At 38.0% G+C, this 23839-nt stretch overlaps 1 protein-coding gene across 4 annotated transcripts in view; it reads left to right on the top strand.

Annotated features, from left to right (window-relative positions):
- The window catches only part of DENND1B (DENN domain containing 1B), a 269366-nt gene that overhangs the window by 110765 nt on the left and 134762 nt on the right, over positions 1-23839 (top strand). For 3 of the 4 annotated variants that reach the window (XM_062211550.1, XM_062211548.1, XM_062211549.1), the window contains exons 6-8: positions 7186-7255; positions 16901-16981; positions 23296-23349. In XM_062211550.1, coding sequence (XP_062067534.1) covers positions 7186-7255; positions 16901-16981; positions 23296-23349 — 205 coding nt within the window. Of the gene's footprint in view, positions 1-7185; positions 7256-16900; positions 16982-22035; positions 22096-23295; positions 23350-23839 lie in introns of all 4 variants that reach the window. The other variant, XM_062211551.1, reaches the window with a different exon arrangement.

Below are 23839 nucleotides of genomic sequence, written 5' to 3'. Positions count from 1 at the left end.
TTTATTTAACCTTTGACTTTTGAATGTAAAAGTTTTATCAGCTCTGTAAGTGGAAGTACAAGTGTGGGGAAGTCTTCCTACTGCCACAAAACACATGATTTTATATACACATCTGTCTTTTGCCTCATGTCTTCATTGAAAACTGAGGAAACAGTCTTGCAATTGAACTTTAATTTCCTGTCTTTTGTTTTAAAATAATTGATCCTAATATATTTGTTTTTTACTTCTATATGTTTGCAAGATTTTAGGGTCATAGTGATTCTTTGTTAAATAAATTTCATTTTCAGTTTTTAAAATTCAAGTAAAATGTCTTATTCAGTCACTATAATATATTCAATACTTTTTTTTAACTTCCTAGGATTTTTTTGTGGTTGATTATAAGAAAATAATTTTGACTGTCTGTGGTATTATAAGATTTAGTGAATATCATTTGAGTTGACTAAATCAGTTTAATAATTTACATATTATTTAAAACTTAATTGCTTTGAACTCATATACTGTTTGAAAATTACCTAAGAAACCACAAAAATAAAAATAACATTCCTCATGCTAACAAGGTAACCTTATACAATTTACAGTACTTGTTTTATGTACACTTGATATTCAAATGAAAAGTTTTGAGCATGCTTTTCTTAAAAATTGAGATGTTATTGTTACTGTATACACCTAGAGTCTATGATGGAAGCTAGTTAAAATGTTGGAATTATTATTCTACTTTGTGTACCCTGGGCCATATTCTTGCTATATAAGAAAGTGGGCAGTAGGATTTCCTGTTGACTAGTTTGTTCATATCAGGGGTTGTGAATTTAGTTGCCCACAGGACTAGGTAGGGGATTCAAATAAGAGAAACAAGTTAGGTGCATGACCAGAGGGTTAAGAATAGTGATCCAGATACCGTCTAGCATATCCAAAGACAGAAGCCACTAATGAGCTCTAGGCATCTGTTGCACAGTGAAAACTTTGTGGGTATAATTGCAGTTCTTTTGATATTATAGGAGCAAGAAATTCAGGTCTTAGGTGAATTACCTCAAATTTAGAAGTTGGCAACTTATTCAGTTAAGTAACAGTAACATCAATCACAACAGCACTGTTGACCAAGCAAAATATGCCTGCAGCTTGTAGTAGCCAGTTTGCATCAGAGCTGTTTGCAACAGAAAGGGTCCTTTAAAGTCCACGATATTTCTAGGAGCACAACCAGGTTACAGAGTAGTTCTACTTTGTATAGGTATTGTGTTCATCAAAAAGAATAAATGAAATGTACTCTTCAACAGGAGATTGCTATTGCTGACAACCAGTCCACATTTGCAAAGGCCCATTTGTATGTAACTATGTTCTATTCTTAATAGTGAAAGATCATTCTAGGCACGCCATCACACCATGGTCTTTCTCTCACTTTTTCCTCTTTACCCATCCCCTGCCACCCCACTCCAGACTGTGGTTTCCTGGTCTGCGCTTGCTGGTCGGTGCTTGTGTTGAGGTGGCTTAGTTGTGGATAGGAGCCCCAACTGACTAAAGTGGCAGGGAAAAAGGTGGAAGATTCACCGTCATCATTGCCAGAAAGCCATATATGGTTTTGTTCTTTTCTTAAGCTCCCAGTTTAGCTTTATACTTTATCTCGTGTACGCTTTTATTCCTGAATCTTGGCTAAGCCCATTAGGCTTGACCTATTGGCCTCAAAAATACTGGGCAGTTGCATTTCCTGTCTACCTAGAGATTACTATAGTCATTGGTTATATACTCTTGTTTGGCATTAACATGATGAGTATCTCTCCACTCAGCTCCATTCATACAATCACAGATAACTATGCTAAAAATCAACAGCAGGGCCGGTGCTGCGTCTCAATAGGCTAATCCTCCGTCTGCGGCGTCAGCACCCCGGGTTCTAGTCTCAGTCGGGGCACCAGATTCTGTCCCGGTTGCTCCTCTTCCAGTCCAGCTCTCTGCTATGGCCTGGGAGTGCAGTGGAGGATGGCCCAAGTCCTTGGGCCCTGCACCTGCATGGGAGACCAGGAGAAGCACCTTGCTCCTGCCTTCGGATCAGCGCGGTATGCTGGCCGCAGAGCGCCGGCCGCAGCAGCCATTGGGGAGTGAACCAACGGAAAAGGAAGACCTTTCTCTCTGTCTCTCTCACTGTCCACTCTGCCTGTCAAAACAACAACAACAACAAAAAAACAAAATCAACAGCAGAAGAACTACCAACCGAAGGCCATCCCAGCGTTGAGAGATGTTTCTCTTAGTGAAGTAAACCAGATGTTATACTAAAAACTGAATTGAGTGTAGACAAATTAACATCAAGCATTTATTCATAAGTTTCTAACATAATAATTTTGACCATCATTGTTTTGACTGTCTCTCACTAATACTGGGTATTGAGATGTAAAAAGATGTAAGTTGATCTTCTCTAAGATTAAGCTCAATCAATGCTGTAAATGTTCTCAATATTAGTAATTAGTGGATAGAATAAATACTACACTAGCAACAAAAGAGAAAGATCGTGCTGGCATAGCAGGGAAAGCTGAGGAGATATTTGAAATAATATGTTGCAGTATTTATTTTTTCTTTCATTTACTCATTAGGAAGAATGTCTGTGTCTGCTGGTTCACTCCGCATATGCCAGCAACAGCTGGGGTTGGGACGAGGTTGAAGTTGGGAGCTGGGAACTTAATAGAGGTCTCCCACTTGGATGGCAGGAGCCTAATTACTTGAGCCATCATTGCTGCCCCCCAGTGTTAAAACTGGATTCAAGAGCCAGAGCTGGGAATTTAACCCAGGTGTTCTCATGTGACACCCATCAGTTTTAACCAAATTTTTACTAATTCTCAGGCTAAATGTCCAGATCCTATCCTACTTTCTCACAGACAGATTCTATGTGGACAAAACAGTTGGCTAGAAAATGCAGTTTTCAATCTTTCAAGTAGGTTAAAATACCCTACTTACAGTGTTGATAAGTAGATTTATTTTATTTTAGGAGGCACTTTGTGCCATGTTATAGGCCATAGCTTTTTCAAAATTTTCATTTGTAGTAATGAGCACAAAAATGCCAAAATATAAAAGTGAAAAGTATTACCAAAAGGTTAGATGAAATAATCAAATTAACAGATCTGAAAATTTGATAATATGAAAATTATAGTTTAAAAGAAATAAAGGTAATGTTATATTATCATCCAAACACACATACAAATAAATTTTGAAAGATATAATTTAATTTGTTTAGTGGATAGAAATTATAAGTAGGCTGATTTAAGATGAAATAAAAAAGAATCTTGTTGTGGTTTATTTATTTGCCTGAAAATATCTAGTCATTGCACATATTTATTCAAAGCCCAGGTATTTTGGTTTATTTATTTTTAAAATTTTTAGATTTTAACTGTATTTGAATGGGATGGGGAAGAGAGATTAGGTATCTCCCATCAACTGATTCACTCCCCAAATGCTGATGCAGCCAGGTCTTGTCCACGAGGAAGACAGCATCCTGAAACCCCATCTGGATCTTCTTGTGGGTGACAGAGACCCGATACATGAGCCATTACCTGCTGCCTACCAGGGTGCGCAGCAGCAGGAAGGTGGTTCCAAGCCAGGCCTCCGATATGTTGGGCATTCTAATTGGCGATGTAAAGTGCTGTGCCAAAGGCCTGCCCCCACAGCTAGATATTTGTGAGGTAGATTCCTCCACCGGGTGTTGATGATCTGCAATGGACCTGTGAGCCAGATTGATCAGAATTCTAATCCAAAGGGCCATGTGGTAGCTTTGCAACCCTGGATAAGTTGCTTTACCTTAGGTTAGTCAATTGTACATCAAAGCATTAGTATAAGAATGAAGTGAGATGGCACGTGTCAAGTACCTAGCAAACTGTCACACGTATACTTACAGCTTTAGAAGTTTTCTTCCCTGTACTTCCAATTATTTTTTTTATTTAAAAAATTTTAAGGTTTATTTATTTGCAAGGCAGAGTTACAGACAGAAAGAGGAAGAGCAGAGAGAGAGGTCTTCCATCCGCTGGTTCACTCCCTAAATGGCAATAATGGCTCGAGCTGGGCTGATCCAAAGCCAAGAGTCAGTAGCTTCTTCTGGTTCTCCCATGTGGATGGGATACAGGGGCCCATTTTGCACTGCTTTTCCAGACACATTAGCAGGGAGCTGGATTGGAAGTGGAGCAACTGGGACTTGGTCTGGTGTACATATGGGATGCTGGTACCGCAGGAGGAGGCTCAACCTGCTATGCACAGTGCTGGCCCCTTCTAATTATTTTAATATAAATTCTATAATTCCTAGATTTTTAAAAAAGATTGTTTACTTATTTATTTGAGAGGTAGAGTTACAGACAGTGAGAGGGAGAGACTGAGAGAAAGGTCTTCCGTCCTCTAGTTCACTCCCCCAAATGGCTGCAACGGCTGGAGCTGTGCTGATCTGAAGCCAGGAGCCAGGAGCTTCTCCCAGGTCTCCCACATGGGTGCAGGGGCCCAGGAACTTGGGCCACCTTCTACTGGTTTTCCAGGCCACAGCAGAGAGTTGGATGGGAAGAGGAGCAGCTGGGACTTGAACTGGCGCCCATATGAGATGCTGGCACTGTAGGAGGAGGATTAACCCTACTGTTCCACAGCACCGGCCCCAATTCTTAGATTCTACTCTACCTTCCTTGTAGGCTTATTAGCTTACTACTGAGTTACACCCTCCAAATAAAGTAATAAATTATGTTGGAACCTTAGATATGAGTGTGAGACTATCCCATAAGGGTAAAGCCTGTTTTCAAATAATATTAGTCTAACTTATAGATGAAATAAAAGGCTCATACTGGAATGGAATTCAGTAAAAGCTTGTATCGTTGGACATTTACAAATAGTAATAATTATATGGATGTTAAAGTACCTTGCACAAGTAAGAACTGTTAAGTTTTTAAAAGTAAACTAAGTATGAAATATTAAAGTGATTAATACAATTTATCACTCACAGAACAAGTAAAATACTCATATGGGTAAGTTATATTTGTCTGTGTAAATTTGCTTTTTAGTGGAAAATTGGGTTCTGATGTATCTTCACAATTTAAAGGAAACTGAGGGGCCAGCACTGTGGCATAGCAGATAAAGCTGCCTCCTGCAGTGCTGGCATCCCATATGGGCGCCGGTTCTAGACTCGGCTGCTCCACTTTCAATCCAGCTCTTTGCTGTGGCCTGGGAAAGTAGTGGAAGATGGCCGAAGTCCTTGGGCCCCTGCTCTGGGAAACCCAGAGGAAGCTCCTGGCTCCTGGCTTCGGATCGGCCCAGCTCTGGCCATTGCAACCATTTGGGGGAGTGAATCAGCGGATGGAAGACCTCTCTCTCTCTCTCCCACCCTCCCTCCCTCTCTGCCTCTGCCTCACTATAACTCTGCCTTTCAAATAAATAAATCTTAAAAAAAAGAAACTAAAAGTGGAAGATTATCAGTGAAAAATGATAATGTAAAGAAAAGAAAAGCAGGACATTTAAAGGGATGTTGTGACTATTTGGTCTAGAAAAAAATTATCTTACTTTGAATTATGAGATATGTATTGTAATTTTTATTTTTTATAATGGACTAAGAAAGGAGTTATGGTAAACAAGTTTTCACATTATTTAATAAGGAGAAAATTAGAATAAAGGATTCACAGGTAGACACATAACACCTTAATGAATATCAATAAATTTTGCTTTATTTAAAGCTCCTTGCAAGCAAGATAGAAAAAAACCAGCATGTTCCCTGAATGGGTTAGGTCCCATTTTGTCTGAGCATAGAGATCTTAACTGTATGACACATACAGGTTTTCTTTAAGTAGCAATGTCTTGCTCACTCGGACTTACCCCTAATGGTAGAGCTAGAAACGTACCAGGGTCCAGTTCAATCCCATCAAGGTGACATGTACCAATGCCATCTTATTTGCTAATGTAATCATTTTAAGATCATAATTGATCAAAAAGATAGGATTAAGTGTCAAAGGGATTACATAAAAAAGACCAGTGTCTGCAAATAATTGATAGGATTGAGAATGATCCTACATGGGAAGCAGGATACACAGCAGACTCAGAATGGCAAAAGCCCTAAACAGCACTCTGGCCTCAGAGTCAGCACTTAAGGCATTCGGATCTGGCTAAAAAGCCCATGAGAGTTTCACAGGCATGGAACGCCAAGACATTGTGGCAAAAAAAAAAAAAAAAAAAAAAAAAGACTTAAATGAAAGATCTCTGTGAGTGAGATCCCAGTGGGAAGAACAGTCCATCAAAGAAGGCAGTACCTTTCTCTGAAGGGAGGAGAGAACTTCCACTTTGAATATGGCCTTGTCTAAATAAGATCAGAGTTGGTGAACTCAAGAGGCTTCCATAGCCTTGGCAGCTCATGACAAGAGCCTCGGGTGATTACTGACACCATGAATAAGAGTGTCAATTGTTAAATCAACAATGGGAGTCACTGTGCACCTGCTCCCCATGTAGGACCTCTGCCCTTAATGTGTTGTACTATGAGAATTAATGGTAAAACTACTACTCAAACAGTATTCTATACTTTGTGTGTCTTTGTGGGTGCAGTCTGTTGAAATCTTTACTTAGTATATGCTAAGTTGATCTTCTGTATATAAAGATAATTGAAAATGAATCGTGATGAAAAATGGGATGGGAGAGGGAGTGGGACTTTCTTTTTGTGCAAAAATGAACTTATCTTTTAATTCTACTTTCTATAAATGGAATAAACTACTTTTGTATACTGGTTAATGACTTTGTAGCCAGTTAATGTTTGTGAGTATAGTCTGTGATATTCACACCTGATGACAGACATGGTTAAGGGAAACATGACTGTAATTCTTTTATTTTAAAATATTTTAAAATTAATTTTTAAATAAGCTATCTTTCAAAATGGTTATTTTTTCATTATCATTGCTATGATTATAATATGTTTGTACTAAGTGATTTTAGATACTCTAATAGAACATAGAAGTGTGTAATGAACAGTTTTTCTATTAGAACTTTAGATTCTGATTTATGAAAACTAAGAATATTAATATAGATAATATGTAAATTTTACTGCAAGAGAAAGAGAACATAGGTATAGTTCTTTTCCATTTTCCAGGGTCAAATTGTGTAAAATCTTATAAATTTAATGTATATTTTATCTTACTATTTTTTGATTCTGAATTTCATGTATTTATGTGTATGTACACATTAAAAATTTGTTTTTTGCAGTTACCTGCCATGGTTTGAAGTATATTACAAGCTTCTAAATACTCTGGCAGATTACTTGGCTAAGGAACTGGTAAGCTATGTTTTTTTCTCCCTTTTTTATTGTGGTAAAATATGCATAATATAAAATCTACCTGGTTAGCCATCTTTAAGTGCATAGTTTTATGACGTTAAGTACATTCTGCAGCCATCAGTGACTTTTCACATTGCCAGACTAAAACTTTGTACTCATTAAAGAGTAACTACCCATTTTCTTCTTCCTTTGTCCCTGAAAGCCATTGTTGCATATACTGTCTGCCTGGATGAATCTGACTATTCTAAGTACTCCATATAAGTGGAATCGTAAGATATATATGCTTACATGACAGGCTTATTTCACTTAGTATGTTGCCTCAGGGTTTCCATTTTGTACTGTGTGTCTGAATGTCCTTCCTTCTTTTGCTGGATAATATCCTGTTGTATGTATATATGCATGTATACATTACAGTGTGTTTATTCACTCATCTATAAATGGATACTTAGTTTGTATCCATATTTTAACTATTGCAAATGATGCTGCTGGGAAGGTGATGATACAACTATCTGTTCCAGTCCAGTGTGTCATTTCTTTTGGGTTTATACCTAGAAGTGGAATTGTAGGACAGTACAGAAATTCTGTCCTTCATTTTTGAACGACTACCTTACCATTTTCCATGGTGATTGTGTCATTTTATGCTCCTACCAGTAATATATAGGGTTCCAATATCTTCATATCCCTGTAAATATTTGTTATTTTCTGTTTATCTTTCTTTCTTTTTGATAATATCCGTCTTACTGAGTGTGAAGTTGTGCATCATTGTGGTTTTGAGTTGCATTTTCTTGATGATTATTGATATTGAGCATTTTTAATGTGCTTATTGTCTTTCTTTTTTTTTGGAGAAATGTCTGCTTAAATCTTCATCCATTTTTGATAATATTTTTGTTATTGAGTAATAGGAATTAAATATCCAGATATTAATCCCTTATATTATTTTGCAAGTATTTTCACTCAACCTGGGTTGCTATCTTTGTACTCTTCTGATAGAAAACTTTATTTATTTATATGTATTTAAAACTCAAAGCAGTAGGGAGAGAAAGAGGAGAATGAGAGAAAGAGAGAGAGAGAGAGAGCTATTTGTTAATTCACTCCCCAAATGCTTGCAAATAGCCATGGATGAGCCAGGATGAAACCAGGACCCCAGAATTAAATACAGTGACCTAAGTACCTGGGCCATTCTCTGCTGCTCATTAGCAGGAAACTGGATCAGAAGTGGAAGGGGAACTCCATCCCAGGCACTCTGATATGACAGCTGAGCCCTCTGAGCCACAGTGCCTGCTCCTGATACAAAAAAATTTTTACTTGATAAAGTCCCATTTACATATTTTGTTACACATTTGTATGTTTTTGTTGCTACTTGTGCATTTTGTTGTCACATGCTAGAAATCTTTGCCAAATGCAATGCCGTGAAGTTTTCTTTCTTTTTTCATGTTTTCCTCTGTGTATTTTACTGGTATATTTTTGAACTACCAGATTTCTCTGGGATAATTTGTAATTTTTACTCCTTAATCATTCATTCTTTGACGTTTTAACTTGGGCTGGTTCACTTCCCAAATAGCCTCACAGCCAGGGCTGGGTCAGTTTGAAGCCAGGAGCTTCATCTGCGTTTCCATGTGAGTGGGGGGCCCCAGATGCTTGGGCCATCCTCCTCTGCTTTCCCAGGCACATTAGCAGGGAGCTTAATTGGAAATGAAGCAGCCCTCATATGGGGTGCTGTTGTTGCAGGTGCATCTTAACCTACTGTGCCACAATGCTGGCCCTAAGATTATACTTGAAAATAAACTACTAAAGAATAAAAATTAGTGAATTAAGTAAACAAGCTGAAATCTTTAATGTATTCTTAAAGACTTTTAGGATTAGGTTAGTTGTTATTAAGCATTTTCCATAAAAATTGTTTAGAATGAATTATTCATTATAGTAAGACAAATTATAGAGAAATAATAGTCCTTATACTTTGATGACAATTTAAATCCTATTAAAACCACTCTTCAATATGTTTTTGAATTAAGTAAAAGTAGTGGGTAAGGAGGAAATGTGGCATGAAAAGTCCCTAATTTTATGTAAACTTAAAGCAATTTTCTATTTTCATATAGGAATTAGTTTCCATTTATTTGAAAGTCAGAGTTGGAGAGAGAAAGAGAGAGAGAGAGAAAGAGATCGATCATCCATCTGCTGGTTCACTCCCCAAATGGCCACAACGACCAGGGGTGGGCCAGGCTGAAGCCAGGAGCCCGGAGCTTCTTCCGGGTCTCCCATGTGGTTGCAGGGGCCCAAAGAATTGGGTCGTCTTCCACTGCTTTTCCAGGCCATAGCAGAGAGCTGATTAGAAGTTGAGCAGCCAGGACTCAAACTGGCACCCATGTGGGATGCTGGCACTGCAGATCGCAGCTTGCCTGCTGAGCCACAGCGTTGACCCCTAGTTTTCATTCTTACCATATTCAGATCAATAGTGATTTGTAGTGGTCCTAAGTAAAAGAGAATTTGTTCACCTTAAAATTAACATTATCACAGATAATCCAAAAGTGGTATAATGTAGTAACTGGAAATGAAAACATAACTAACTAGAGTTTTGGTGATGTGATTTGTTTGAGCTCTGAAATACAGGAATTAAGCCTCCAAGTCTCCCACATGGGTGCAGGGGCCCAAGGACATGGGCCATCTACCACTGCTTTCCCAGGCTATAGCAGAGAACTGGATTGGAAGTGGAACAGCCAGGACTCAAACTGGTGCTCATATGGGATGCCAGCACAGCAGGCAGCATCCTTACCCGCTATACCACAGTGCCAGCCCCTACATGTGTGTTCTTAATATGAGGAAAAATGTTGTTAAGTTTATGGTATTAATTAAAACCAGAAGTAAATTTGTAATAGTAATACTTTTCTTTCTTCTTATTTTCACTTGAGTTCTACAGGCCATCTAGATTGATATTAAAATAAATTTTATATATTTTGTAACTCCTTTGCAGGTTTCCTATGTGGGTGGCAGGGACTCAAGTATTTGAACCATTATCTGCTACTTCCCAGGCTCATTAACACAGAGATAGATTGAAGTGGAATAGTTTGGATTTGAACCTGCACTCCAGTAAGGGATAGGGGGGCATCCCAACTGGTGGCTTAAGTAGCTGTCTTTGCCAAAATGCTTGTCCCTGATGCACAATTTCCTATGGTGCATTTCATTGTTTAAAAGGCCAAGAGAAAAATTGTTTGCATAATATAGTCTTTTGGGTCATTCTGAAGAGAATTTCAATAGACAGTTTGAGTTCATACTTTTGCAAGCATTTATAGAGACATAATTTATTAAGTTTTGATATAAGTGTATCAACAAGGCATGTAAGAAAAATCATGAGAAGTCATGTAACTTCTATCCAGATTCCATATAACTTATTATTGCCTTCTTTAAGCAGTTGTCTTTCCCTTTGGGTTATACATCAACCTAAAAATTCAGAGAAAATAAAAATAGTAATGTTTGTAAATTCACTTTCTGTACTATTACTGGTTTTGTTTGTGTGATGTAGTGAAGTGGCCAGCGCCATGGCTCAATAGGTTAATCCTCCGCCTTGTGGCGCTGGCACACCGGGTTCTAGTCCTGGTCGGGGCACCGGTTGCCCGGTTGCTCCTCTTCCAGGCCAGCTCTCTGCTGTGGCCCAGGAGTGCAGTGGAGGATGGCCCAAGTGCTTGGACCCTGCACCCACATGGGAGACCAGGAGAAGCACCTGGCTCCTGGCTTTGGATCAGCGCGGTGCGCGCTGGCCGTGGTGGCCATTGGAGGGTGAACCAACGGCAAAAGGAAGACCTTTCTCTCTGTCTCTCTCTCTCTCACTGTCCACTCTGCCTGTCAAAAAAAAAAAAAAAAAACATGAAGTGTATATAAAGGGACATTATTATTGTACAAATCCAAAAGTAGATTGGCTGTATTTTATCTAATCCCGTTTATTATTGGTTAAGTAGTGAGTGGTAGCTACATAGCAAAGATATGTTTAGAATACCCTCTACAATGTATTTTAATGCAGTAGTTTTGTTTAAATTGTATCTTTTCCTCAAATATTAGTATTGGAATTTTAAAACAAAAATGAACAATGAGAATACTCCAAATCTTATAAAAAGTTGTGTTAATACTTTTAATTCCATCTCATTATTCTTCTTTGACTTAATGATTTAAATGATTTCTTTTTTTTTTAACTTTTATTTAATGAATATAAATTTCCAGTATACAGCTTATGGATTACAATGGCTTCCCCTTCCCATAATTTCCCTCCCACCCGCAACCCTCCCCTCTCCCGCTCCCTCTCCCCTTCCATTCACATTAAGATTCATTTTCAATTCTCTTTATATACAGAAGATCAATTTAGTATACATTAAGTAAAGATTTCAACAGTTTGCACCCACATAGAAACACAAAGTGAAACATACTGTTTGAGTACTAGTTATAGCATTAAATCAAAATGTACAGTACATTAAGGACAGAGATCCCACATCAGGAGCAAGCGCACAGTGGCTCCTGTTGTTGACCCAACAAATTGACACTCTAGTTTATGGCACCAGTAACCACCCTAGGCTGTCATCATGAGTTGCCAAGGCTATGGAAGCCTTCCAAGTTCCCCGACTCTGATCATATTTAGACAAGGTCATAAAAGACAGGGTGAGGATAGTAACCAATGATCCTAAGAGTGGCATTTACCAGGTCTGAACAATTATACAGCATTAAGTGGGGAAGAGGACCATCAGTACACACAGGTTGGGAGTAGAGCCATTGGTGGTAGAGTAGAGGTTATGATTACAAAGGAATGAGGCCCAAGTGCACTAGACAGGGTCTAGAACAAAGGACAGAGTCATTATTAGAGGAGCTAAGAAAGGTGCTGTCTAAGCTACAATTAAGTTTTCTGATTGAGAGGCAAATAGAACCTGATAGAAGGGGCTTGATAATAATCTGGTGGGCTTTAGGCCTTGTAAATTCAGAGGCCCAGGCCTATCTATCTCTTCACATGGGGTATATCCTAAGGGAGGTGTGAACCTCCTAGGGGAAGGCACTCTGTTGACTTTCATTACTTGGCTGGGCTGGGAGGAGAGCTGGCCAGGTAAAGGCAGGTGGCATCTCTAACAAGAAATTTATAGTTCTGCCTGCAATGTTGCTGACCCTACTTGACCATACCCTCAGCTGCAGTGGTCACTTTGGAAGTTGGGCTGAGTGAAGGGCTTTTCAGCTTGGAGCCAATAAGATCTGTGGCTCTGACCTGGGCATCCTTCGACTCCAGGGCAGGTCCATTTCCAGTGACCCAACTCTTGGCAGAGCTGCCAGGGCTCTTCACAAGCTGACTTCTGCTGAAGCCCAGACTTACCACATTGAAAGCCACTGCAGTGGACTGGCCTGTTGGGTCTCCTTGAGGGCAGATCACTGCACAGATCAGCCATTAATAGGCCTGCCACCCATTGCTTCTGATGCCTAGCTTTCTTTTCCTCCTGGTTTGTGTTAAAGCAGACCAGAGGATGCAAGTCAAGGGAGTGCCCATGTCCCATCTCTAATCTTCAGTGGCCTGAACTACAAGTCTATAGTCACAGGCATGTTCTGTAGTAGTTTTTCTAAGGTAGACAATGCCCATGAGGAAAATTATATTCTCCCTTAAAAAGTTTTTTTCCCTTTGGTCTGAAAGGGAGGTTTTTTCTATTTACTGTTTACTTCGCTGATGGCGAAGAGAATCTAGCTATGAGCTTATAAATTAAGCTCTTATTTTGGCTATGCTATTACAGAAAAATGTTAGCCATCTCTTTTATAAGGTCTAAAGATTAAATTGTGTGTTGTACAAATTCCTTCATAATAGAATTAGTTTCCTACCTTGAGGAGAATAGAGAAATGAAAGAACAAGTTGGGCTTAGAATAGAGAAATGAGGGAGCAAGTCCTAGATCACTTGCTGACAATAGCAATATTACATGAATACTTAGCAAACCGTTTCAACCCTTAGATAAGAACTTAATAAAACATTTATCAGAAGGTCCAATGCCTTCTATAAATTTTAAGAATCATGTATTTGAAAACACCTCTTAAATATCTAAGATGGTGTAGTTTGTTTAACCAGTAAACTTAAGCACAACCATATAAAATGTTTTTAGTTTCTTTCTACCAACAAGTTTAAAAGATATGATACACAGATTCAGGTCACACAAATTAAAATGTATCTTTGATTGATTTTAGCAGCTTAAATTTATGGACAATCTTATCTAAAAGCCATTTAAAATAAAACTCTTAATAAAATTTCCCCATGTGGACATACAATATGTACGCACATATAACATAGCATAATAGACCAATATCAAAATCCAAAATATCTGGTTGAACTAAGATTCCTTAAAATCGTGACATAACATAGACCAAATTTGATCGTTGTTACAAGGTGATTATTCAAGTCTTTGAAAATAAGCACATAGTTAAATAACCCATAGCTCTTAATAAAAATTCAGCTGTTTTTGAACAATTAGAATTTAACAGACATCAAGAGAACATAATAGATTACTTTAACACATTGCTCTAACAGTGCATCAGAGTTTAATTCTATGTCAAAGAGAAATTGAGCTTCCTGTGATCTTTTGCTGTGAGGTTTCCTTCCTTTACCTTCTTTCATATTGGTGACCATGTTTCTGTGTTTCTGTGTGTAACACATCTTTAAGCATCTTTTGCAGGGCAGGATGAGTGGCAACAAATTCTTTCAGTTTCTGTTTGCTATGAAAAGTCTTAATTTCACCTTCATTCACAAATGAGAGCTTTGCAGGATATAGTATTCTGGGCTGGCAGTTTTTCTCTCTTAGTACCTGGGCTATGTCTCGCCATTCCCTTCTAGCTTGTAGGGTTTCTGATGAGAAGTCTGCTGTGAGTCTAATTGGAGATCCTCTAAGAGTGATCTGACGTTTCTCTCTTGCACCTTTTAGGATCTTTTCTTTATGTTTCACTGTGGTGAGTTTAATTACAACATGTCGTGGTGAGGATCTCTTTTGGTCATGTTTATTAGGGGTTCTATAAGCTTCCTGTACTAAGATGCCTCTGTCCTTCTCCAAACCTGGGAAATTTTCTGCTAGTATCTCACTGAAAATGCCTTCTAATCCTTTCTCCCTCTCCATGCCTTCAGGAACTCCTAGAACCCGAATGTTGGGTTTTTTAATAGTATCCTGTAGATTCCCGACAATATTTTTTAGATTTCTAATTTCTTCTTCTTTTCTTTGGTTTGCCTGTTTCCTTTCCTGTTCTCTGTCTTCTAAGTCTGATATTCTCTCTTCTGCTTCGCCCATTCTGTTTTTAAGGCTCTCTAATGTGTTTGTCATTTGATCTATTGAATTCTTCATTTCATTATGATTTCTCGTCACAATCACCATTTCTTGTTCCACTAGTTGTTTCATTTCATTTTGATTCCTCCTTAATATTTCACTTTCACGAGAGAGATTTTCTATCTTGTCCTTTAAGGTTTTCTGTAGTTCAAGAATTTGTTTTTGAGAACTTCTTAATGTTCTTATCAATTTTTTGAGATCCCCTTCTTGCATTTCTTCTATCTCATCATCTTCATAATCTTGAGTTGGGGTGTCTTTTTCATTTGGGGGCGTCATAATGTCTTCCTTGTTCTTGTTACCTCGGTTTTTGCGTTTGTTGTATGGCATGTTGGAGATATTTGGTTTCTTCACTGTGGTGTTTTTTTTTTCTTGTTATACTATGACTCTAGATTAAGTGGACTGTCTGCTTTTGGTGGAGCCTTAGAGGCTTGAGATGGGTGTGGACTGAGAGCTGTGTTTGGTTCCTCAGGGTTGAGGGTGTGTCAAGATGACACTCCCAGGTTAGGTGTGGTAAAAATTTCTTTTGTTGATTCGAAAGGGAAGTAATTCCGCACAGCTGAATGTAATTGGAGGTAGTTAGCAGGCAAATGATATACCCACAGGAGCCAGAGATTGGAAGCTCTTTCCCAAGGACCACACAGGGAATCTCTGCTGCCCTCGGTGTGGGCTCCAATTCTCCTGCAGTCTCCCACTGGGTTGCCAAGTTAGATGCTAATCTCCAGTTATTTCACCCCTCCCCCCAGAGTCAGGTTTTTCTGCTAGGCTCAGGGCCGGTGCAGACCTGATGTCGCCCTGCTTATGACGTATGTCCAAAATGGCGCCTGCTCTTTGTCTTGCTCGCCCTTGAGGGGTAAGCGGAGAGAGAGAAACTTGTGTCCGTTTCGGTCACTTTTTTTTTTTCCCTCTCTCTCTTCTAATTAGCCTGGTGAACTTTTCCCCACGGAGTTTCAAGCCTCGTTCCCTCTAGCCTCCTCTTTCCGCTTGCCCGCTGGTGTCTCGGGCTATGGAGGTTCGGCTCACCTCGCGTTCCAGCGCTGGTGCGTTGAGTCTGCCGCTGGTGTCCCGAACTTGGGCTCCCACGCTCTCCACGCAGGTCCACTGTGAACCGCTAGTTCCGGAAGAGTTTCCTCTGCTGTTTCTTCCCCTACTCTTCCTTGACCCTGCAGTATCTCCACTTTTATTAACCTGTGTGTCTTGCTGAACTATCAATGTGTTCCCTTCCTATCCTATTAACTGGCATCTTAACTGCCTCGATTTAAATGATTTCTTTTTAACATTTTAGCATTTGTATTTTTAGTGTATATATATTCATATTTACTATATTTAGTATATTTAGTATTTTAGCATTAGTATATTTTATAATAAATTTTCCACACAAATGTTGATACTTAAAATGTGTTACCATTTTTATGCAGAGTTTTAAATATATTTTCTGTATATACTAGATTTAAATATTTATTTTTAAAAGATTTACTTATTTTTTACTCAAATGTCAGAGTGACAGAGAGAGAGAGAGAGAGAGAGAGAGAGAGAGAGAGATCCTCCATCCACTGATTCACTCTGCAGATGGCTTCAATGGCCTGCGCTGGGCCAAGCCAAAGTAAGGAGCCAGGAGCTTCATCCCAGTCTCCCACATATGTGACAGGGATCCAAACACTTGGGCCATCCTTCCTGCTTTTCCTAGGCCATTGGGAGGGGGTTGATTGGAAGTGGAGCAGCTGGAACACAAACCTGCACCCATATGGGATGCTGGCATTGCAGGTGGTGGCTTTATCAAATATGCCACAACACTGCCCCTTAATTTAAATATTTCAATTTCAGTTCTTTTAAATGTTTTTATGGATAGTAGTTATATAAAATCATGTTAATAGGAGAACACAATGGATTTTTTCAAGTAGTTTCAATTGCATTAGCTTGGCATATACTTCATTTCTTTCTTTTTTAAAAAATATTTATTTATTTATTTGAAAGAGTTACACAGAGAGAGGAGAGACAGAGAGAGAGAAAGAGAGAGAGAGAGACAGACAGAGAGGTCTTCCAGCCAATGGTTCACTCCCCAGTTGGCTGCAATGGCCAGAGCTGTGCCAATCCGAAGCCGGGAGCCAGGAGCTTCTTCTGGGTCTCCCACATGGTGCAGGGACCCAAGGACTTGGGCCATCTTCTACTGTTTTCCCAGGCCATAGCAGAGAGCTGGATTGGAAGTGGAACAGCCGGGAGTTGAACCAGCGTCCATATGGGATGCTAGCACTTCAGGCCAGGCCATTAACCCACTGCGCCACAGCGCTGGTCCCTATACTGCAATTCTAAAATGTACTTTTTCTTTTATTCTAGGAAAATGATTTGAATGAAACTCTTAAAACGCTCTATAACCACCCAGTACCAAAGGCAAACACTCCTGTCAATTTGAGTGTGGTAAGTATTCAATCTGTAATTGTTTAATTCATAACAATTTCTCATTTAAGAACACTTAAATTTTCAAGAAATTCTTTGCTAGTTTACCTCTGCCTCCAGAAAAAGCTCAACACTAGGAATTACACAACTAGTAATAATACTGAGGCATGCTGTAACTATTTGTCATTTTGGATATATTTGGTATGTATTTTGATAGTTGTTAAGTTAAAGAATTTAAAAAATTATTATATATTAAAGGTAACCAAATTTCTGAGGGTATTTCGATTATGAGGAGCACTGGTTTTCAGATGAAATATATGCATAATAAAGCAGATACATTTACACCATTACCTTTACTACAATGAAAACAATGCTGAATAAGAACAGAAAATAGCATATAATGCTTCAGTTTATGATTAAAATTCTGGATCAACAATTCTTTCTTTTCACATGCTTCAATATATCTAGTATAATCACAAAACACTGGAAATATGATTAGAGTTCATCATGTGAAACTCTCTGTGAACTATGGCATCTGTAGCTAAAAACTCACTTGTGTTTTTGGGGATTTTGTAAGTGTTCAAAGTTTGGGATAATAAAAGATGGATTTCCTACTATACTCTTCAATAATTTAGCATTCTGAATATAATGTTGAAATTTATTCATATTGACCCTATTTCTTCCAAAATAATAATAAACTGTTTTAATAAAGATGAAAAAATTTAATGATGCAAGAAAAGGAGAGAAAAAGTAAGTGGAAATATATAAAGTAATATTATTGAGTCTTTTGCATTTTTGCAATATCAGGAAACTGTTATCCTTATTATATTCTGTCTTTGGCAGCTTTCTTCTTGCCTAAATTTCCTCCTCTAAGTCATTTAGTAATAGTGTTCACATACATTATTCCATTCTTTGAATTCCCGCTGTCAGCAGCCTACTTCAAGTGCCTAGCACTTCACATAGTCCTTGGTCTCCTTCTAGTCCAGTCTACTAACGACTATTAAATTAAACTTCTGTAAACTATTTTCTGTCCTTAGCTGAAAACTTTTTATAACTCTTTTTTTTTTTTTTTATGGTTGGTCTACAGGTTTCACTTACAGTAGAATTTGTCCAAATTTTTCATCAGGCTGTCAGGACCACCCAATTCTCAGCTTTATTCTAACTTTTCATTTTTCTGTCTCATTACTTTTTCCCAGATTGATCCTCTAGTTTGGTCACAATATTCTGTTCAGCTTCTAGAATGAATGAATGCTTTTATTTTACACAGAAACTTCTTTTTAGACTATCTGTCTCTTATCTAGAACTTTTTCTCTCACCCAGCTTCAAGTGTGCTTTCTTTGCTGTGGTTACTACTGCTTTGTACCGCCCCCCCCCCCCCCCCCCGTTTTTTTTTGACAGGCAGAGTTAGACAGTGAGAGAGGGAGAAACAGAGAAAGGTCTTCCTTTTCCGTTGGTTCACCCCCCAAAATGGCCTCTATGGCCAGCACGCTGTGCTGATCCAAAGCCAGGAGCTAGGTGCTTCTCCTGGTCTCCCATTCGGGTGCAGGGCCCAAGGACCTGGGCCATCCTCCACTGCCTTTCTTGGCCACAGCAGAGAGCTGGACTGGAAGAGGAGCAACTGGGACAGAATCCAACGGCCCAACTGGGACTAGAACCTGGGGTGCTGGCGCCGCAGGCGGAGGATCAGCCCAGTGAGCCACGGCGCCAGCCTGTACCCCCTTTTGTTGTGCCTTTCCAAGTAGAAATGTTCAGCAGTCTTTTGGAGAGATAGGGGATGGAGAGCTAAGGGTAGCCTGGAATTTTTAACCCATTTGGAGTCATCTGCAGATAGAATTGTAGCTGTTGAAAGGAGAGGATAGAACATAGCATTAAGTGGAGACTAACAAAAAGGCTTTGTGGAAGAAGAAAAGAGAACGAGTAAAAGAATTAGAGGGAGAAGCAGGTAAGGAGAAACACAGACTCCTGGATCACCGGAGCCAAGGGCAGACGAGGTTTACGGTTAGAGAAAATACAGCAGAAAGGCCAAAGACAAAAAAGAAAAATCCCTGAATTTTTCAAAAAGAAGTCATCTTTTTTGAAAGCCTTGTGTTTATAAAATGACTGTAATGTTTTGTTAAATGAATTAGCAAAAATATAAGTTCCAGTAGGAGGCCACTATTGTGCAGTATAAATGAGAAATAAAAACATTTTGAGCATCCATCTTCTCAGGATTAAAGAAATGCCCTGTAAAATATATCTCAAAAGTACTGGATATTGGAACATTTCATCTTTATCAGTAAGAATCATAAAGACTTGTAGACTTTTATCTTTAACAAGACCAGACAATTTGGATTAGATAGTAATCATTAAATATGTAATAATGTTAAGCAAAAAGTTGGTCTTCTTTCATGATCCTTTTTTCCATTTGAGAAATTAGGTAAGTCAGGTTTTCAGAAAGCTCCTGGTTATTGCTTCTCGGCCTTTTGGCTAAGATCAAGTGTAGGAAGCTCCTAGGGTAATCACATGAAGTATATTGAGACATACCATCAAGAGCTATCCATGTTTTAGTTGATAGCGAATTGAAATTTTCATCTCGTGGAGAATATATTTTTCATTGTGCTTGAAATAATCTTGTTGAAGGAGTTTGAGTAATTATGTCCCATTTTTGTGAGGAACTTTACAACAGTTGATAGAAAATGCATATTATGAAAACACAGTGAAGGGATTAACATTTTTGTACACCAATAAACTCATTTTTAGAAATTCATTTTCCACAAGCTTTTGATGTACTCTAGTGTGTATAACTGTTTATATAATTAAACTATTTCTTATAGATTTTAAAAATAAATTTCATTTCCTTTTAAATTGACACATAAATTTAACTGTTTATAGGGTAGAAGGTGATGTTTTAATAACGTATATAATTATGTAAATGATCAAATAAGGGAAATTAGCATTTCCATCAAGTTGAACATTTGGCATTTCTTTGTGATGAGAACATTCCAAATTCTCTCTTCTAGCCATCTTGAAATATATATTATTCTTTTTTTAAAAAAGATATATTTATTTATTTGAATGTCAGAGTTACACAGAGAGAGGAGAGGCAGAGAGAGAGAGAGAGAGAGAGAGAGAGAGAGAGAGGTCTTCCGTCCACTGGTTCACTCCCCAGTTGGCTGCAATGGCCAGAGCTGCGCCCATCTGAAGCCAGGAACCAGGAGCTTCTTCCAGGTCTCCCACTGGAGTGCAGGTGCCTAAGGCCTTGGGCCATCTTCTACTGCTTTCCCAGGCCATAGCAGAGAGCTGGGTCAGAAGTAGAGCAGCTGGGTCTTGAACTGTTGCCCATATGAGACACTAGCACTGCAGGCAGCAGCTTTACCCACTATGCCACAGCATCGGCCCCTATATATTATTCTTAAACATAGTTGCCACACTGTGTAATACAACACCAGAAACAGATGCTTCTATCTGACTGTAGCTTTTATTTTTTAAATATTTAGATATTTTTTAATTTATTTTTTAATGAATCCAGATTTGATGAGTACAACTTTAGGTCTGGCTGTAGTTTTATACTCATTGCCCAGTCTCTCCTTATCCTCTGATAATTAGTACTCTATGTCTGTGCAGTCAATCTTTTTACATTTTACATAGGAATGAGATAATGTGGTATTTGTCCTTCTGTGCCTGGCTTATTTCATATATCATGATAGACCCAGGTTCATCCATGTTGCTACAAATGACAGGATTTCATTCCTTTTTATGGCTGAAAAATTTTCCATTATGGCTACATATCACACTTTAAAATCCATGTTTGTTGATGGACAGTTAGGATGATTCTGTATCTTGGCTACTTTGAATAGAGCTGCAATAAATTTGAGAGTGCAGATAACACTTCAATATACTGATTTCATTTTTCTTAGTCATACCCAATAGTGGGATTACTGGATCATATGATAGTTCTGTTTTTATTTTTTTGAGCAACCTCCTTAATGTTCCCCATAATAACTGCACTAATTTGAATTCCCACCAACAACGTATGAGAGTTTCACTTTCTCTGTATCCTTGCTGTTCTAACTGGGTTAAGGTGATAATGCCATGTGGTTTTATTGTTAATTTCCATGATTGATGTTCAGAATTTTTTTTTTTTTTTGACAGGCAGAGTGGACAGTGAGAGAGAGAGAGAGAGAGAGAGAAAGGTCTTCCTTTTTTGCCGTTGGTTCACCCTCCAATGGCCACCGTGGCCTGCGCACTGCAACTGGCGCACCGCGCTGATCTGAAGGCAGGAGCCAGGTGGTTATCCTGGTCTCCATGGGGTGCAGGGCCCAAGCACTCAGGCCATCCTCCACTGCCTTCCTGGGTCACAGCAGAGAGCTGGCCTGGAAGAGGGGCAACCAGGACAGAATCCGGCACCCCAACCGGGACTAGAACCAGGTGTGCCGGCGCCACAAGGCAGAGGATTAGCCTATTGAGCCGCGGCACCAGCTGATGTTCAGAATTTTATATATACTTATTGATCATTTAGACTTTCCAGTAAAATCCATGGGAGCTTTCAAATCTTGTACCCTTATTTTCAAGCCTCAGTATTTTAAGTATTGCCAAAATCAACTGGTTAGCTTTGTGTCAAGTTCATTAATAATTTCAACAGATGACTAAAATAATGTGCCTGGTTCTGTGCTTTTAGGGAGTGACAAATTTGGGACTTGAACACTTGTCATCCACCACTAACAGAGATTTTTAGTTTTATGATGCCAAATCAAAGCATGGAATCACAAAAGTTTTTGTTCCAACACAAGTGGAGAGTGGCCAGTGGAATATCAGAGATTTTATGAAAAGTTAACATTTAATATAAGCATTCTTTCTGAAAATATATTTCAAAATCATTAAATATCACAGCATTATCTACTCTCACAATATGAAATAGTTTGTTTAGGATTTTTCTAGTATAACATTAGCAAAACAACATTTAAAATAACATTTGTAATAGTAATAATCAAGTATTTTCAGTAAAGTAGCTACATTTGTATCAAATTTACAGGAATTTTTCATGTAAGCTCCCCCCACAAAAGTAAAATATACTTTTTCTCTCATATATTATAAAGAACCAAGATATATTTTTTGCCAGTGAGCAAGTTCTGAAAGATCAGCCCTCATTAGTACCGGTGAGTTAAAAGGACATTGGCTTCTAAAAATCACTATTAAATTGGGAAATAATTTATTCTTTCACTATGATTTTAAGATGTACTTCAGTCCTTTGGGAAATGGTAAATTTGGCTTTTTATTGAAAATCCTTTGGAGTATATTTTCTGTTTATACTATATTTTAAAGCAAAGTTCAGTTAAAGACAGTACTGTTAAAAAGCCTTCCAAATAAAAATAACAAATGGAGACCATACTGTACATATTCTCCATTTTCAGTATAGTAATATCAATGTGCACCCATAGCATGAGACTTCCATCACATTTTTGATCATACGATCTTCAGAGATCTGAAGATCTTATGATTTATCTCATGTTTTTTTCCACCCTGGAAAATTATGCATTGCATCCATGCTAACTAGCCTTGTTCTTACTAATTATGACTAGAAAAAATGTTTCTCAGGTATTTCCAATATCTAACTATAAATCAATATTAAATATATTTATGTGATTGATATATTAAAATTATCTTGGATACTAATATGAACAGAAAATAAAACATCTTTTGGTGATTAGATTGCACTTTGATTTGGGAATTTTGTGGGGAACATGAATGCATAGGCACAAGATGCTTTTTATATAAATCTTTCCATGAATCATTGTATTGCTTTGAATGTAAGAGGGCTATAGTTTGGAAAGCATAGCAATATTTTAAGAAGTTTCAAGTTTTGAAAAACTGTGTTTCATTTCTGCTTTCTAAATAATATACTGGTTAATGTTTCCCAAAGAGATTTGATGTGATTTGCCACAGGAAATCAGGAATCTTAATTGATTTTGATATATGTTTGGGATAGAAAGCTTTATTTTATACTCTACCTAAACTGAAAGTGTTTTAAGAATGTGGATATTGATATAAGTAAATACACACACACACACACATATGTGAATCCTGGGGCAGTTTACCTTCTTTTACCTTAAAACTTTTTCCAGGATTCTTTATTTCAATTCTGTTCAATTTTTCAGTGAATTAGTATTAATTGACACTTAACTATTAAAGCTATTAAATCACATCGTCTTACAGCTCTCTCAAATTCAGCAAATCCTGTGCCAGGCTATGGACTTATTAATTTAGCCAGTATTTTTTCTTGTCTTTATCCTCAGTTACATGATATGTCATAAAATTTTAACTCTCCTTTTCTTACGTGATTCATTTCTGTTGATCAGCATTCCTACTTCATTACCCCTGATGTAACTGGACTCCCCACAATACCTGAGAGTGTAAGTTTTTCTGTTTTCTATTTTATTTTGGTCTCATTGTTTTTATGAACTTCTGTATAGAGAAATAGGATACATAGTAATTCCTGTGTTATTGAGAAATACTGAAGAAATAAGGAATGATGGTATTATCTTTTTTCTCTTTTTGTATCTACCCCTTTACACCTTTCTTAAAATCTTGCTGTAGATAAGGAAAATGGTGATAGAAAATGTATTTCTGTGGTTTGGAATAGTTAGGATCATATATATTTAATCAGGTTCTGTACTCCCCAGTATCTGGTCCAGCAGATCTCAGCAGGTGGCATCTACTTGTGCAGAGGAATTCTAGCAATGGGAAATGTCTTCATACAAGTAGTCACTTTAGTGAACTGGCAGGAGTATTTTAGATTCCTTGTGTGTAACTATTCAAATTTTAGATATCCTTAATTTATTGATTTAAATTTATGGTAATACCTCTTTTATAAGGTGTGAAAGTATTATAAAAATTAATTTA

This window comes from Lepus europaeus, chromosome 14, assembly GCF_033115175.1.
Source record: "Lepus europaeus isolate LE1 chromosome 14, mLepTim1.pri, whole genome shotgun sequence".
Lineage (NCBI taxonomy): Eukaryota > Metazoa > Chordata > Mammalia > Lagomorpha > Leporidae > Lepus > Lepus europaeus.
This window is presented reverse-complemented; position numbering and strand designations above follow the sequence as displayed.